Below are 12,803 nucleotides of genomic sequence, written 5' to 3'. Positions count from 1 at the left end.
TGGAGGGCCCTGTGGTCACAGGGTGTGTCTGTTAGGACGCAGGAAGGGGCAGGGGAAACAAAAGTCTGACCCCTGCTCTCCATTCCTGTGGGGACAGCCGGGCCTGTTCCCCGAAGAGCAGGTCAGCAGGCGTCCTCTGCAACAGGCATGTAGGCCACCGGGAAAGGCCGAGGCAGCAACTGGAAGGGGCGGAGGGGCACACGGTTACATGTCACCCACTCAGACCTTTCCTGGGTCCCCTCCCAAGCTCACATGCGGCGGGTGAGCTACCCTCTGGTCCTGTAAGTGCACTCAGGCCCCTGTTCCCAAGCTATCAGGATCTTGTGCCACTTCCGGAGGGACTCCCAGGGGACATCGCCTGCCTCCTTCAGAGTGAGCAGGCACCCAGAAGGCAGCAGGAGGCCGCCGCTAGGGTAGGGCAGCCCCGGGACACACGGGGAGCCTGAGGAGCAGAAGCCACCGCCGCCACCACCTAGCAATGCCGATGCTGCCAGCGGCTGGAGAGCAGGCTACGCAGAGGGGCAGAGAGGCTCAGAGCCACAGGGACACTGGCTGGAGAGGGCACGTCGAGTCTGAGGCGGGGACACGCTGCAGCACCGGCTTCACTGCCCGCCACTCAGCAGGGGCTGGAACGAGATGCACAGGGGCGAGGGCATGGCCTCACTCAGGCCCTGAGCGGCAGGGTGGTCCCACTCAAGCCCCCAAGCCCTTCAGCCTGGCCACCATCACCACATGCCACGGCTAGATCTGCTGCCAGCACCCTGTTCAGCCCCCAGCTCCTGTCCCGCAAGGCTAGCTGAGCTCCCAGCATGCTCAAGGCCCTCACACTTCCCCCTGCTAGCCCTGTCCTCCCCTGATGGGCAGGCCCCAGGCCCAGGCTGAGTCATAGGACTGGCTGGTGTGGTACCGTGACCCCCTTGGGCCCACCAAATGCCACTTTCGGGCCACTTGGCTTCCCTCCTTAGTACTCGGCTACTCTTCTTGGCAAGCCCTTCCCAATGGCCCATCCCTAGACCTGGCCCCACCCCGCCGTGGACCACAGCCAGACCCTCCTACCTGTCTGTCGGTCAGGACCCCCGGCTCTGGGCGTTTCCAAGACGAGGCCAGGATGTAGAGCACCAGCAGCACGAAGACCACCACCAGCAGCCCCGTGCTGTTGGCCAGTACGGCCTCGGCCGGCAGGCTGGAGTACGGCTTGGTGGTGTTCTTCCTGGAGGTGACAGAGCGACGGGGTTGCTGGGGACCGTTCACTCAGCAGGGGGCCCGCTACCAAGAAGGGAGAGAGAGAGTCTTCCCAGGACCACCGGGGAGCACACGCTCCACGCCACAACCACCAGTGCCCTGCTCTCGTGGCCTCGTGGTGAAGTGTTGGGCTGCTCAGGGTCAGAGTTCAAAACCACCAGCTGCTCTGTAGGAAGAAGACCGGGCTTTCTACTCCCATAAAGAGTTAGCAGATTCGGAAACCCACAGGGGCGGTTCTCCTCAGTCCTGTCGGGTCGGTCGCTGTGGGTTGGCAGCCACGGATGGCAGTGAGCTTTTATTTGCTCTTGATCTTCAGGAAAAGGGCATCTCAGAGCAGTGTCCTCTGTGGCCTGTCCAAGGTCCCCTAACGTGGAAATGGCACCAGACGGGGCCAGGCTCTGGCCTGAATGCAAATCTGTCCTCTTCTGTGTGGGGGCTGGGAGTGGTTAGACTACAGCAGGCGGTGCCATCAGACTGCCCATGGATGCTGGCCGCGTGCCTTTAGGCAAGCTGCTGGGCCTGATGCCGCCAGGCAGTTGAGAGGATCACGTGTTGGAGTAAACAGCGTGTGACACACCAACCCAACACCGGGGCCAGCTGCCGGCTGATTCCAGCTCTCGGCAGCCTTGCCCATCCCGGTGTGGAGCTGTGTCCTGTCCCGTAGGGTTTGCTCCGTGGCTGTTTTTTCAGGGCTTTCTTCCCAGGCACTCTGGGCAGGTTTCAGGCCGCCAGTCTCCAGTGAGTGGCCCAGACCCGGACCCTGTATGGCACACGTAGAATCTCTAGCCGGTTGCCACCCAGTCGATTTCAACACTGCGACCCCGTCCGTCTGAGTGGTGTGGCCTGAGCTAACCCAAAGGTTGGCAGTTTGAACCCAGCAGCTGCTGCGTGGGGGAGAGATGTAGCAGTCTGTTTCCATAAAAGTTACAGCCACTGACGACTCACCATTGCCACGGAGTGGACACGGACTGGGGCGACCCTCTGGGGCAGAGGAGACCTGCTCCCGGAGGTCTCCAACACTGCGCAACCTCGTGTTAGAAGGACGTCTTGTCTTTCTCCCTCGGAGGGCCTGAGGGGACCTTCCGGCCAGCAGCCCACTACAACCTCCTCCCCCGCCCGGGCTCACCCAAAACCACACCAAGCTCACTGCCATCGAGGCGATGCTGACTCAGAGCGCCCCCATGGGACAGCGGAGAACTTCCCCTGTGGCCTTCTGAGGCTGCCCCTCTTTACAGGAGTAGAAAGCTTCGTCTTTGCCCAGCAGAGCGACTGGCGGTTTCGAACAGCTGACCTGGTGATTAGCAGCCCAACACTATGTCACTGGGGTTCCCACGGGGGCTGACAGTAGGTGCTACATCACAGTGAGGGTTGCTACGTAGTAAGTATCTGCTGGCCAACCTCCGTTTCAAAGGGGATTGATCCATCACCTTCCCTGGCAGGGACAGCCCAAGCCCAGAGGCTCTCCTCCTTGGAGGGCCCTGTGGTCACAGGGTGTGTCTGTTAAGACCCGCCCGCCCCCTCAGGAGCAGGGCCCATCAAGGCACTCACAGACTGAAGAACAGCTTCTCGTTGATGCCCGAGATGACACAGGCCATGGCCAGAGAGAAGATGGCAGTGCCCGAGAAGACATGGAGAGGCTTCAGGAGGCTGCGCAGCCACATGGACGCCCAGGGCAGGAGGAAGATGGCACAGCCCAGGGCCCACTGCGGGCACAGAACATCCAGTGACCAGGGCCTCCCGCCAGCCATCCAGCCAGCCCAGAGTCTCCCTCCACCTCTGGCCTGGCCCCTCTTTCCCAACCCAACCGCTCCCCAGCAGGCACTGCCCCCCACCCCACCCCACCCCGAGACAGAATGGAGGCTCAGGGCCCAGGACGTGAAGCAATAAGCCGAACGGCCCGACCTCCAGGCAGGCGTTAGCCTGCCGTCGTGCACACACCTGGCTTCCTCACTGTCCCTGAGGTGCTCCCTTCCCACCCCACAACCATCCCAGAATGTATGGCGACTGTCCCCCTCTCCCTGCAAAGCCCACTCCTCTCCTCCCGGAGCTTGCCCCCTGGTGGAGGGCGACATCAGCGTCCAAAGCCCCTTCTAGGACACTGCTGGGTCATGGAGCAGTGGGACGGACCCACAGGGGGGCATGCCGGCCTGGCGCGCTCCGCCCCAGGCCAGCAGGAGCAGCGAGGGCCCCTGGGTGCTGAGCACACACCTGGCAGGCGAAGAGGAAGACGGTGAGGATGCCCAGCCAACTGTGCAGGGAGTACAGGTTGCTGATGTGTTGATGGTTGTGAAATTTGAAGACGGCTACCAGTCCCAGCACCACCAGGACGAAGGCCATCAGGTGCAGGACTGCGTGGAGCATCTTCCAGGGCAGCTTGGGTCCCACCCAGGCCTGGGGCAGGCGGTACACCAGCGAGGCTGCAGAGACCAGACCCCCAGTCTAGCTCTCTTTCATACCTGGGGAGCCACCCTGATGGGGTCCCAACCAGCCTCCCCACACCCCATGGGGTGGCGGCAGCGACAAGGACATGTTGGGGCATCAATAGCAACACTCCTGTGTCCCCTCTCCTTCCTGGAGCCAAGGAGGAGGGAGCCGAGTGGCCGTGGCCTGAAGGAAGAGCGGTCCTGACAACATAAGCCCACCGACACGGAGTTTCACAGGTAAAAGCCATTGCAGTGTACAGTATACGTTTCACCGAGCAGGTCCTCACCACCAGGCCAACCTGGGTCCAAATTCGACCGCTGCCGTTAAGTTGCTACCGGTCCCTCTCTCAGTCTCAGGGAGCCCTGGTGGCCCAGTGGGTTAGCTGGTGACACAGGGCACCATCCCAAGCCCACCAGCTGCTCAGTGGGAGGAGGCAGTGGCTGCTGCTCCCATAAGAGGCTTACCATCCTGGGGCCCCCGAGACGCAGTGAGGGTCTCTAGGGGTCAGAATGGGCTCAAGGGCAGTGAGCTTGGCTTTGGTTTTTGGGTGGGTTTTTCGTGGGGAGTGGGTCTCTCCCCCTCAGTTTCCTCATCTGTAAAGTAGAAGGAACAATCTCACCTCCCACACAAGACTGTGGTCAGAAGCTTCGGGGATGTATGTGAAGTGTGTGGGCGAGGCAGCTACCCCAGCGATGCCCATTTCACAAGGGGGACAAGCGAGGTGTGCTGGGCCTCACAGCACAACAGTGAAGGCCTGGGGCAAAGCTGGGAAAGGCAGGGCCCGGGCCCGGGGAGCAGACGTGCCTCACTCAGGGGCCTGACCCCACACCAGCTTCCATGGGGTCCATCGAACTCCTAGAGACCCTGTTGGGCAGGGTAGAACGGCCCTTGTGGGTTTCCAAGGCTGCGCCTCTTTATGGGACCAGGAAGTCTCTTTTTCCTCCTGAGGAGCAGTTGGTGGTTTCAAACTGCTGCCCTTGGTGACTCTTCAGTTAGCAGCCCACAGTATTAAGCTACTATGCCACCGGGGCACCTTGGTCAGAGGCCAGCCCCGGCCCGCCACCTGTGTTTTTTGTCAATAAAGCTTTATTGGAAGGCAGCCATGCTCGCTGCTTTTTGAATCGTGTGTGGCTGCTCTCATGAGACAAGGGCAGGGGGAGTAGTGGCAACGCCAAGCACAGAGCCTGAAAAGTTCTCTCTGTGACCCTTCAGAGAGTTTGCAGAGGAAGCGCTCATAAACCCGCCCTGCTCAGATGTCAGCCCACTGCCTCTTCTCTGCCCAAATGGCACATGAGCGCAGGGACGGCCCACTGGGACCTACAGCTCCAACCCAGCAACGACCAAGGCCAGCCCTGGAGATGGGCCATGCTGACCGGTCTACTCACCGGCTCCGTAGACCACCACCATGCCAGCCACCATGAGCACCGGGTGCCAGTTGAACATGCGGCTGCTGCTGTCCCAGGCGAAGCCGCTGTGCCAGTGCTGCATCCAGTAGATGGTGAGGAGGATGCAGAGCGAGCCCAGCGTGCCCAGCGCCAGGCAGGACAGGTAAAAGCGCCCCACAGCCATCTGGCCTCGCACGTCTAGGAGAGAAGAGGAAGTCACGCCCCAAATGGCTGGGTGGCCACTCACTTATGGGGGCAACGTTGACCTTTCTCAGGGGCCTGGGGGACTGCTTTCAGCCCAATGCCCTGCTTGGAGAGTGGCTGAGCAGCCAGGAGTGAGCCCAGCCCCCAAGTGGCCGTGCCCTGCAGCACAGGCTCAGGCTGGGGCTGGCTCTGAAGGGCACCTCGGCTCCAGCCTGCTGCTCCGGGCCCTGGCACTTGTTCCCTCAGAGGGCCAGGTAAAGCTGGATCTGGTTGGCAGAGAACCCGAAGGTCAGAATCAAGCCCCAGAAGAGCTGGACAGATATGTGAAGGGAAGGAGCCAAACCCACCCACCCACACACACGCACGCGCGCTTGCTTGCACACACTCTCTCTCTCTCTGAAGTAAGCCCCATGGACTCCCACTTCTATAGTAATTCTCTTCTCTCCCAGCTGGGGACCCCTGGGGGGACCGACCCTTATCCTGGAGAGGGGAGAGCTGGCTTCCACTCCCGAGTCCCCACAGGCCACACGTGAGTCGGGCGGGGCCCTGCAGCTGTCCCCTGGCCCGGGACTTCTGCTTTCTCTTCCTCCGTGGAAAGTCCAGGGGGGCGAGGAGGAAGCGAGAGTGCGTGCTCCAGAGAGCAGACGCTATTCTGAGATGCCCACACGTACCTGCACTACAGCCACTGCGTAGCCGGGACACCGAAGGCAGCGAGCCCCACTCAGCAGCTGCTCTTAAAGGGGGGCAGGGAGGGGGAGCAAAGGCACTGACCAACCAGGCTAAGGTCCCTGGGACAGAACCAGCTAAGAGGAAGGTAGATGTTAGGTGTTCCTGACCCGGAGCACCACGGAATGCAACACGCCTCCTCCTCACGCTGACCGTGACTGGTGTCTGAGCACACTGTTGCTGCCATGGTGTCCACCCATCTTGTCGGGGGTCTCTCCTCTTTAACCAGAAGGAGGCCCCAAGGAGCTGAAACCCTGGGTGGCTCACCTGCAGACCTGGAAGAACGGGGACCTGGCCACAGAGGCTCAGCGACGGACACAGCCGGGGGCAGGTCACCTCACCCTTGTGGCGCTCAGTCTTCTCATCTGAAAGGAAGGCGGGAGGACCCTAAGGATCTGGGTTCGAGAGCACCCATGATGAACAAGGAGCTGGGGTGGGGTGGGGTGTGTGTGCCAGCAGGGGGCCATCAACTGTTAACCAAAGGCTGCTGGTCTGAACCCTGGCAGCTCTCCCGGAAAACAAAGCCTGATGACCTGCTTCTATTGAGACAGCCAAGGGCTACCCTGTGGGGCCGTTAGTCCTACATTATGATACGTGGGCTCTCTGTGAGTCAGCCTCCCACTTACGTGATGGTGATGGGTTGGTGCCAGCGAGTCAACCCCCACTTACAGCAACCCCAGACACAACAGAAAGGAACAGGGCCTGGCCTCATACATAGCCCATGCAGCCTCTGCACAGCCCTGGAGCTGGGAGCCTTTTCCCTGAATCATTGTATTGTGTCAAGCACATCTGTGCATAGGTTGTAGTCACCATTTTTCAAAACAGTTTCTGCTTGAGCCCTTGGTAGCTTATTCCACGGCCCCTCCCTCATGAACCCTAGATAATTTATAAATTACTTTGTTCATGTCTTAGACCAACTGCTGTCTCCCTTCACCCACTTTTCTGTTCCTTGTCCCCGAGAGGGGTTATATGTTGATCACAATGATTGGTCCCTCCCCGACACCCTCTCCTTCCCCTCCTGGTATTGCTACTCTCATTATTGGTACTGAGGGGTTCATCTGTCCCTGTGTTGCCAGCTCTTATCTGCACTCATGTACATGCTCTGGTCTAGCCTGATCTGTAAGGTCGAATTGGGGTCATGATAGTGGCGGGGGTACGGACATTAAAGGACTAGAGGAAAGTTGTTTCATTGGTGCTACACTGTACCCTGATTGGCTCATCTCTTCCTGTGACCCTTCTGTGAGGGATGTCCAATTGTCTACAGATGGGCTTTGGGTGTCCGAGCCTCATTTTATAGCTAAGGAAACTGAGGCTCAGCATGACGGACTGACTCCCTGCAGTCCTGTGCACAACAGACGGAAGCACTGCCCGTTCGAGGCCTGACATAGCCGCTCCATCACTCCATCTCACTGAAGTATTTCCTCTTCTCCTCCGTATGAACGGAGGTCCTTCTCCAGCGACTGGTCCTACCCTGAGAACAGTCAGAAGAACATGAGGCATCTCAATGTCCTTACTTCTAAGGCTGCCGCATTGAAACAACTACAGCTTGGGTCAGGTGCACCTCACAGTTGAGCGCCTTGCTCTCTCCCCCTTGAACTTGATCTTTCACAGCAGATTGGCCTGGAGGTGATACATCATTTGATTTCTTGGCTCCGACCCCCCCTGCGTGTTACAGATTGAAGTGACGTGGATCTCTGACCGCCTGCATCTTTTCTCCATCTATCATGTTGCCTCTTGGTCCAGGGCAGCCCAGTAAGTAGGTGAGAATCCTAACTCGTGGTCTGTTTGGCACATGGTGAGTGTAGAATACCCTGCACCGTTTCGTTATTGTTGTGACTGCATTTCATCTTAACCACTAACAAGAGCCGGAAGCCCGTGCTCAGTGGCCCTGGGTCCTTGCCATGTCAGTTCCCCTGGCGCCGGTCTCTCCCAAGGCGATCCCCGTGAACCGTTTGAGAGCTGAGAGCGAGAGCATGCTCCCGAGAGGGGGGCAGAAGACAACCACGCTACGAGCTTCTTAGAAGTCTCGTGATTCCCGGTTGGGCTCGCAGACTGCCTCAGAGGAAGTAGCAGGCCACCAGGGACAAAAGCAACATAAATACAGCCCCCAAAGGAAGAGGTGACTGCAGGCATGGTCTAGATTACTGCTCCAGGGCTTGGAATAAAGAAATGGGTGCGTGCGTGCGTGCGTGCATGTGTCAGTGTGTGGTCCCTGGCAGGGATCAGGGGCTGTTCTGCTTACAGTACAGACAAGCCCTCCCAGCGCCCATTGACATTAAAAAAGCAAAAGGAAGGAAGGAGGGGGCAAGTACAGTGAGTGCTGCAAGGCACACAGAGGATGCCCTCTCATGGACTCTGTTGTTTTTTCCTGCATTTCTGGGACACAGTGCTTTGCCCTCCTATTCTGCCCTAGCTTTCTAACGCCCTGTTCTGAGGCAGTGTTCCGCCGGCGAACTCTTCTGCAAAGGACAAGAGAGTACCTATCTTAGGCCTCCCAGGCCATGAGGTCCGTGTCACAACTGTCATCAGCTGATGTCCTGACAGGGCAGCCACAGATAAGTGAGCATGGCTGTCTTCCAAGCAAACTTTGCATTTTATGTAGACTCAGACACATGCAACTCACATCCAAGTTCACATGCTACCAAATCTTTATCTTTTTTTTAATTTTGCCCCAATCACTTAAAAACATAAAAACAAATCAGGCAGGTGAGGCTTGGCCTGTGAGTTGTAGCATGTTGGCCCCATCTAAATAAGTCTACTCTTCAAGCCTCAATCCCTTAATAGGAAGGATTCGTCCAAGCTGAGCTAAAACGCATCAGGTTCAAGGGTAAGAGGTGGGTACCTCCCCTTCAGCACCGCAGCCTTGGCGAAAGGCTGTCCCCAAGTGTACGTCTCACTTGAAGACTACAAACAGGAAATAGATCAGTTACTTGTGCTTCCTCCTCCTCAGATCGATACAGGAACTTCAGGAATCCTAAAAAGCTGTCTTAGAGTTCTAATCCACAACATTATATGAGGAGGCTTCAAAGTGAATGGCAGAACAGGGTCAGGGATGCAAGTCGGCTTCCCTTTGTTTCCCAGGATTCCTCATGGCCAGTGTAGCTTTCTGCAAATTCGGGTGAGGAGCTCAGGACTCCACGAGTCCAAAATGCTTGTCAGGAGCTAGATAAGCAAAGCCCTCCTCCGCGCTGGAGGGAGTGCAAAGCGCCCCCCACACACCAGGTGCAAGCCTGGCCCAGACGACTCTTCGGTCGTTCCAGAAACTTCGGGGCTGCTCCCTGACTCTCCTTTCTAGTGAGTCCTTGGCCCCAGCTAACCTCGGATGAGCTTTAGAGCGAGGGGCTCTGTGTGCTGTCTTCTCGTGCCTACAGAAGGGTACCGGAACGGTGTCCGCTTCCTGAACAAGCAAATACGGCCGAGCGAGGGGTTTTGACAGCGCGAAGCAAGGTAGGAGCAGAGGCAGCACTCGAACCCAGGTCCCTGAACTCCCAGCCCGGACTCTTACTCCTGAACCACCCTGGGACGCAGGGCCTCCGAGATCCGGCTCTTCCCAACTGGCGCTGCCAACTCGGGGGCTTCTGGGCAGTGGAATCCGGGTTGTCAGGGAGGACGGCCCGCAACCAGCACCGCAACCCGAGTGTCCCGCAAGCCGCCGCGGCCCGCCGTCTTAAAGCCTCGCGGCACTTCCGGTTCCGCGCAAGGCCGCCTGGGAAATGAAGTCCAAGCCCCGTGTCGCCTCAGGCCCGCGCTCCGAGGTGCCGTCACCGTTCCCTGGCCCGCGTTCCTTTGCCTCCAACGGCATTCCTAACCGCTTGCCCGAGGCTCCCGGGAGCCGAGGCGCCGCGGCGGGCCGGTCTGATCCTGCGGCTCCCAGCCCCTGGGAACGGAAAGGTTCGGGCCGCGGCTGCCCCACAGCGGGACAGGAGGCGCTGGTCAGCCGGCGACAACGACCGGGAGTCCTGGGGCAGGGTGGCCCAGGACGGCGACTTTCCAAACATAAAGCGTAAAACTACGCATAAAGCTGGGAGCTAAAGCCGAGGGTGTAGGTAGAATGGCGCCCGCGGAGCCCGCGTCCTCCGGGCACTTCCGGCATTGGCATCTGGTTTCCGGAAGCCAGGAAGGCGTCCCCATGACGACCGAGGATGGCTCTTTGAGGTGAGAAGTGGGCACTGTGATCGGGCGTGTGGCGCTACGTCGTTGTTGGTTTGGGGTTGGCGCCATGGCGACCTTACCTTATCTTGGCCTGGCATGGTCGAGGAGGAAGCTCAGGGGACAAAGGGCAGGGCCCTGCGCGAGTCTGTCTGACGGATTCGGATTCGGGGCGGCCTGTGAAGTGGGGGTGGCGTCAGACCTGGTTATGGATTGTGACTCCGCTCCGGGTGAGCTGGGTGGCTCCGGGGGAAGGTAGCTGAACCTCTGACCCTGTGCCCTGCCGGTAGAATACAGGGCACGATTCTTTCCCGCTTTGCAACGTTGTTACGAATTGCATTGCGGTGGTGCCGGGCGTGCAGGTGATGGCTGTCAATATTCCTTGATCAATGCGGAGACGGGCTTCAGAGACCAGCGACGTCTACACCTGTTGACGCAGCGAGGTTCCCCAACCTCTCAGAGCCCCGTTGTAAACTTTGGACTAGAAGATGCTTCGTAAGGACTGCCTCTCAAGATGGCTGTAGGAGTAAATAAGATAAATATAAGAGCTTGCAGATTGCCAGCGACGTCATAGGTGTTGCTTGGATCGCTGGAGCACTTGAGGGCGTTTTAAAATGTGGGCATACATTAGAGCTAGCTGGAGGGAGGTTGTCACAGGCCTCTGGACCTTGGATGATGATATGGAACGAAGGGCCCAGGTCTCTTTACCTGGTGGCACTGAGTGGCTACCATAATCTAAAACGTTGAAGTTTCACCGAAGAGCAGTCTATACTTCTGGCTCTTTCTGTCTACACCACGCCACACTTTCTTCTTCTGGCCAACCCCCGACCCCCACCCCACCATCCTGATCAGCCTGCGGGTAAGATAGAACAGCAACATGGGGAAGAACACCAGCTCCGGACTCAGATTGCCTCATCTGGACCCCAGCTCTGCTATGTACTAGCTATGGGGCCTTGAATGGGCTGTTTTACCCCCCTAGTCTCCATTTCTTCATCTGTAAAAAGGGGGCTGTGATCGGGTTGTCTTCTGCTTCGTGGGGTTATTGTGGGGCTTACAGAAAGCTAGTGCTTAGAGTAATCCCAGCACTCCCGTTTGTAGTGCCATAGAAGGCTTTGCTGCTATTAATATTTTTATTATCTCCTCGGATGGTTTCTCCTCTCTGTTGTTCTCTGAGCTGCCTTTGAACTCAAAAGAGTTTAGGGGTGAGCAGGTCCCAGGCCTGGAGAAAGGTTTGCAGACAAGGGTCCCTAGTGGTGACCTGTTGAGCTTTGTTGGGGGTGGTTTATTGATGTGCCTGTTGGTACATTCTAAGCCCCCAGAGTGGGACTTGGCACACAGTAGCCTCTGGTCAATATTCACTTGAAACCTCTCCTTTCCTATTGTCCCAGCAGATCCTTGCCTTAGAGCAAGAGAAACAGCCGTGATTCAGACTGCAGGCCTCTTCTGTGTGGGTGCGAGAGCCAGGAGCTGTTTTCTGGAAAACTCTGGAATGTGCCCCTGGAGGCCCAAGAGAGCAGAAGGAAGATGCTCCAGACCAGTAACTACAGCCTGGTGCTCTCGCTGCAGTTCCTACTGCTGACCTATGACCTCTTTGTCAATTCCTTCTCGGAGCTCCTCCGAATAGCGCCCGTCATCCAGCTCGTCCTCTTCATGTGAGTCCCGTGGGTGGGTCTCGGAAGGGGAGCCCAAGCAATATGCAGGCCTGGTGGCAAAATGGGTTATGAGTTAGGCTACTAACCACAAGGTTAGCAGTTCGAAACCACCAGCCACGCTGCAGGAGAAAGATGAGGCTTTCTGCCCCCATCTAGCCATTGGGCTGCTAACCACAAGGTGAGCACTTTGAAACCACCAGCCGTACTGCAGGAGAAAGATAAGGCTTTCTACTCCCGTGGAGTGACAATTCTTCCTTGTCCTGTAGGGTCGCTATGAGTCAGAACCGACTCGATGGCAGTGAGTCTGGTTTTTTAGTAGAGACATGTCCGGAGTATTTTTGTCTTTATATCCTCCTGGCACGGGTTGGAGGAGCCTTGGTGGCGTAGTGGTTATACCTTGGGCTTCAATCCTCAAGGTCAGCAGTCTCGGAAACCCTCAGGGCAGTCCTACCTTGTTGTGTAGGGTCACCGAGTCGGCACTGACTTGACAGCAGGGAGCAAGTGAGTGAACAAGGGCCCTGGTGGTACAGTGGGCTAAGCATTGGGCTACTAACTGCCAAGTCAGCAGTTCAAACCCTCCACCAGTTCATGGGAGATACTGAAGAGGCTGGCTGTGCCCGGAGAGATTCCCAGCCTTGGAAACCCCAAGAAGCAGTTCTACTCTGTTCAGCGAGGTCCCCATGAATCAGAGTGGACTCGATGGCAGTGGCAGTGGCAGTGGGAGTAAGGGTCAGGGATAAGAGCACCAATCCCCCCGGGCCTCGAGGGGCCAACTACTGACCCTCTTACGCTCCCCATCTGTGAGTGGGAGTCTTCTCTCACGTAGCCATGAAAGAGGATTACAGCCTCGGTGAGGACTGAGCATGATAGTGGGACAGGAGGAAAGTCAAGGGAAACAAAGGAAAGAGCTGGGAGGCCAAGGGCATTTATAGAGGTCTAGATAAAGACATGTACATATGCAAATATGTTTATATATGAGGATGGGGAAATAGATCTATGTGCATATATTTATAGGTTTAGT

The 12,803-nt window shown here is 57.7% G+C and overlaps 2 protein-coding genes across 7 annotated transcripts in view; one reads left to right on the top strand and one right to left on the bottom strand.

The window, feature by feature from the left end:
- Positions 1–44: 44 nt before the first annotated feature.
- On the bottom strand, positions 45–10,403 carry LOC101648314 (lysosomal membrane ascorbate-dependent ferrireductase CYB561A3). Of its 3 annotated transcripts, XR_006680744.1 has the most exons (8): positions 9,487–10,108; positions 6,249–6,346; positions 5,052–5,249; positions 3,451–3,659; positions 2,791–2,945; positions 1,057–1,210; positions 473–626; positions 117–179 (listed from the first exon to the last, which is right to left on the bottom strand). XR_006680744.1 is itself a non-coding variant. In XM_045297036.1 (7 exons), exons 3-7 carry the CDS (start codon positions 5,233–5,235, stop codon positions 123–125), a joined length of 618 nt encoding a protein of 205 aa, XP_045152971.1. In that variant the 5' UTR covers positions 5,236–5,249; positions 6,249–6,346; positions 9,487–10,403; the 3' UTR covers positions 45–122. The 3 variants fall into 3 exon arrangements, 2 of the variants coding, with proteins under 2 accessions (XP_045152971.1, XP_045152970.1); XM_045297036.1 differs by lacking the exon at positions 473–626 and having other exon boundaries at positions 45–179; positions 2,791–2,804; positions 9,487–10,403; XM_045297035.1 differs by lacking the exon at positions 473–626 and having other exon boundaries at positions 45–179; positions 9,487–10,280.
- TMEM138 (transmembrane protein 138) overlaps positions 9,895–12,803 on the top strand; it is a 7,415-nt gene continuing 4,506 nt past the window's right edge. Inside the window, exons 1-2 of one of the 4 annotated variants that reach the window (XM_045297040.1) lie at positions 9,895–10,136; positions 11,522–11,782. In XM_045297040.1, coding sequence (XP_045152975.1) covers positions 11,655–11,782 — 128 coding nt within the window. In that variant the 5' untranslated portion in view covers positions 9,895–10,136; positions 11,522–11,654. Of the gene's footprint in view, positions 10,137–10,291; positions 10,361–11,518; positions 11,783–12,803 lie in introns of those variants that run through there. The other 3 variants (XM_004714934.2, XM_045297038.1, XM_045297039.1) reach the window with 3 other exon arrangements.

This window comes from Echinops telfairi, unplaced genomic scaffold (genome assembly GCF_000313985.2).
Source record: "Echinops telfairi isolate 266 unplaced genomic scaffold, ASM31398v2 ScPeMD7_7416;HRSCAF=8454, whole genome shotgun sequence".
NCBI classification, from domain to species: domain Eukaryota; kingdom Metazoa; phylum Chordata; class Mammalia; order Afrosoricida; family Tenrecidae; genus Echinops; species Echinops telfairi.
The sequence above is the reverse complement of the archived record's forward strand: the minus strand, read 5'-3'. Positions and strand labels throughout refer to the sequence as shown.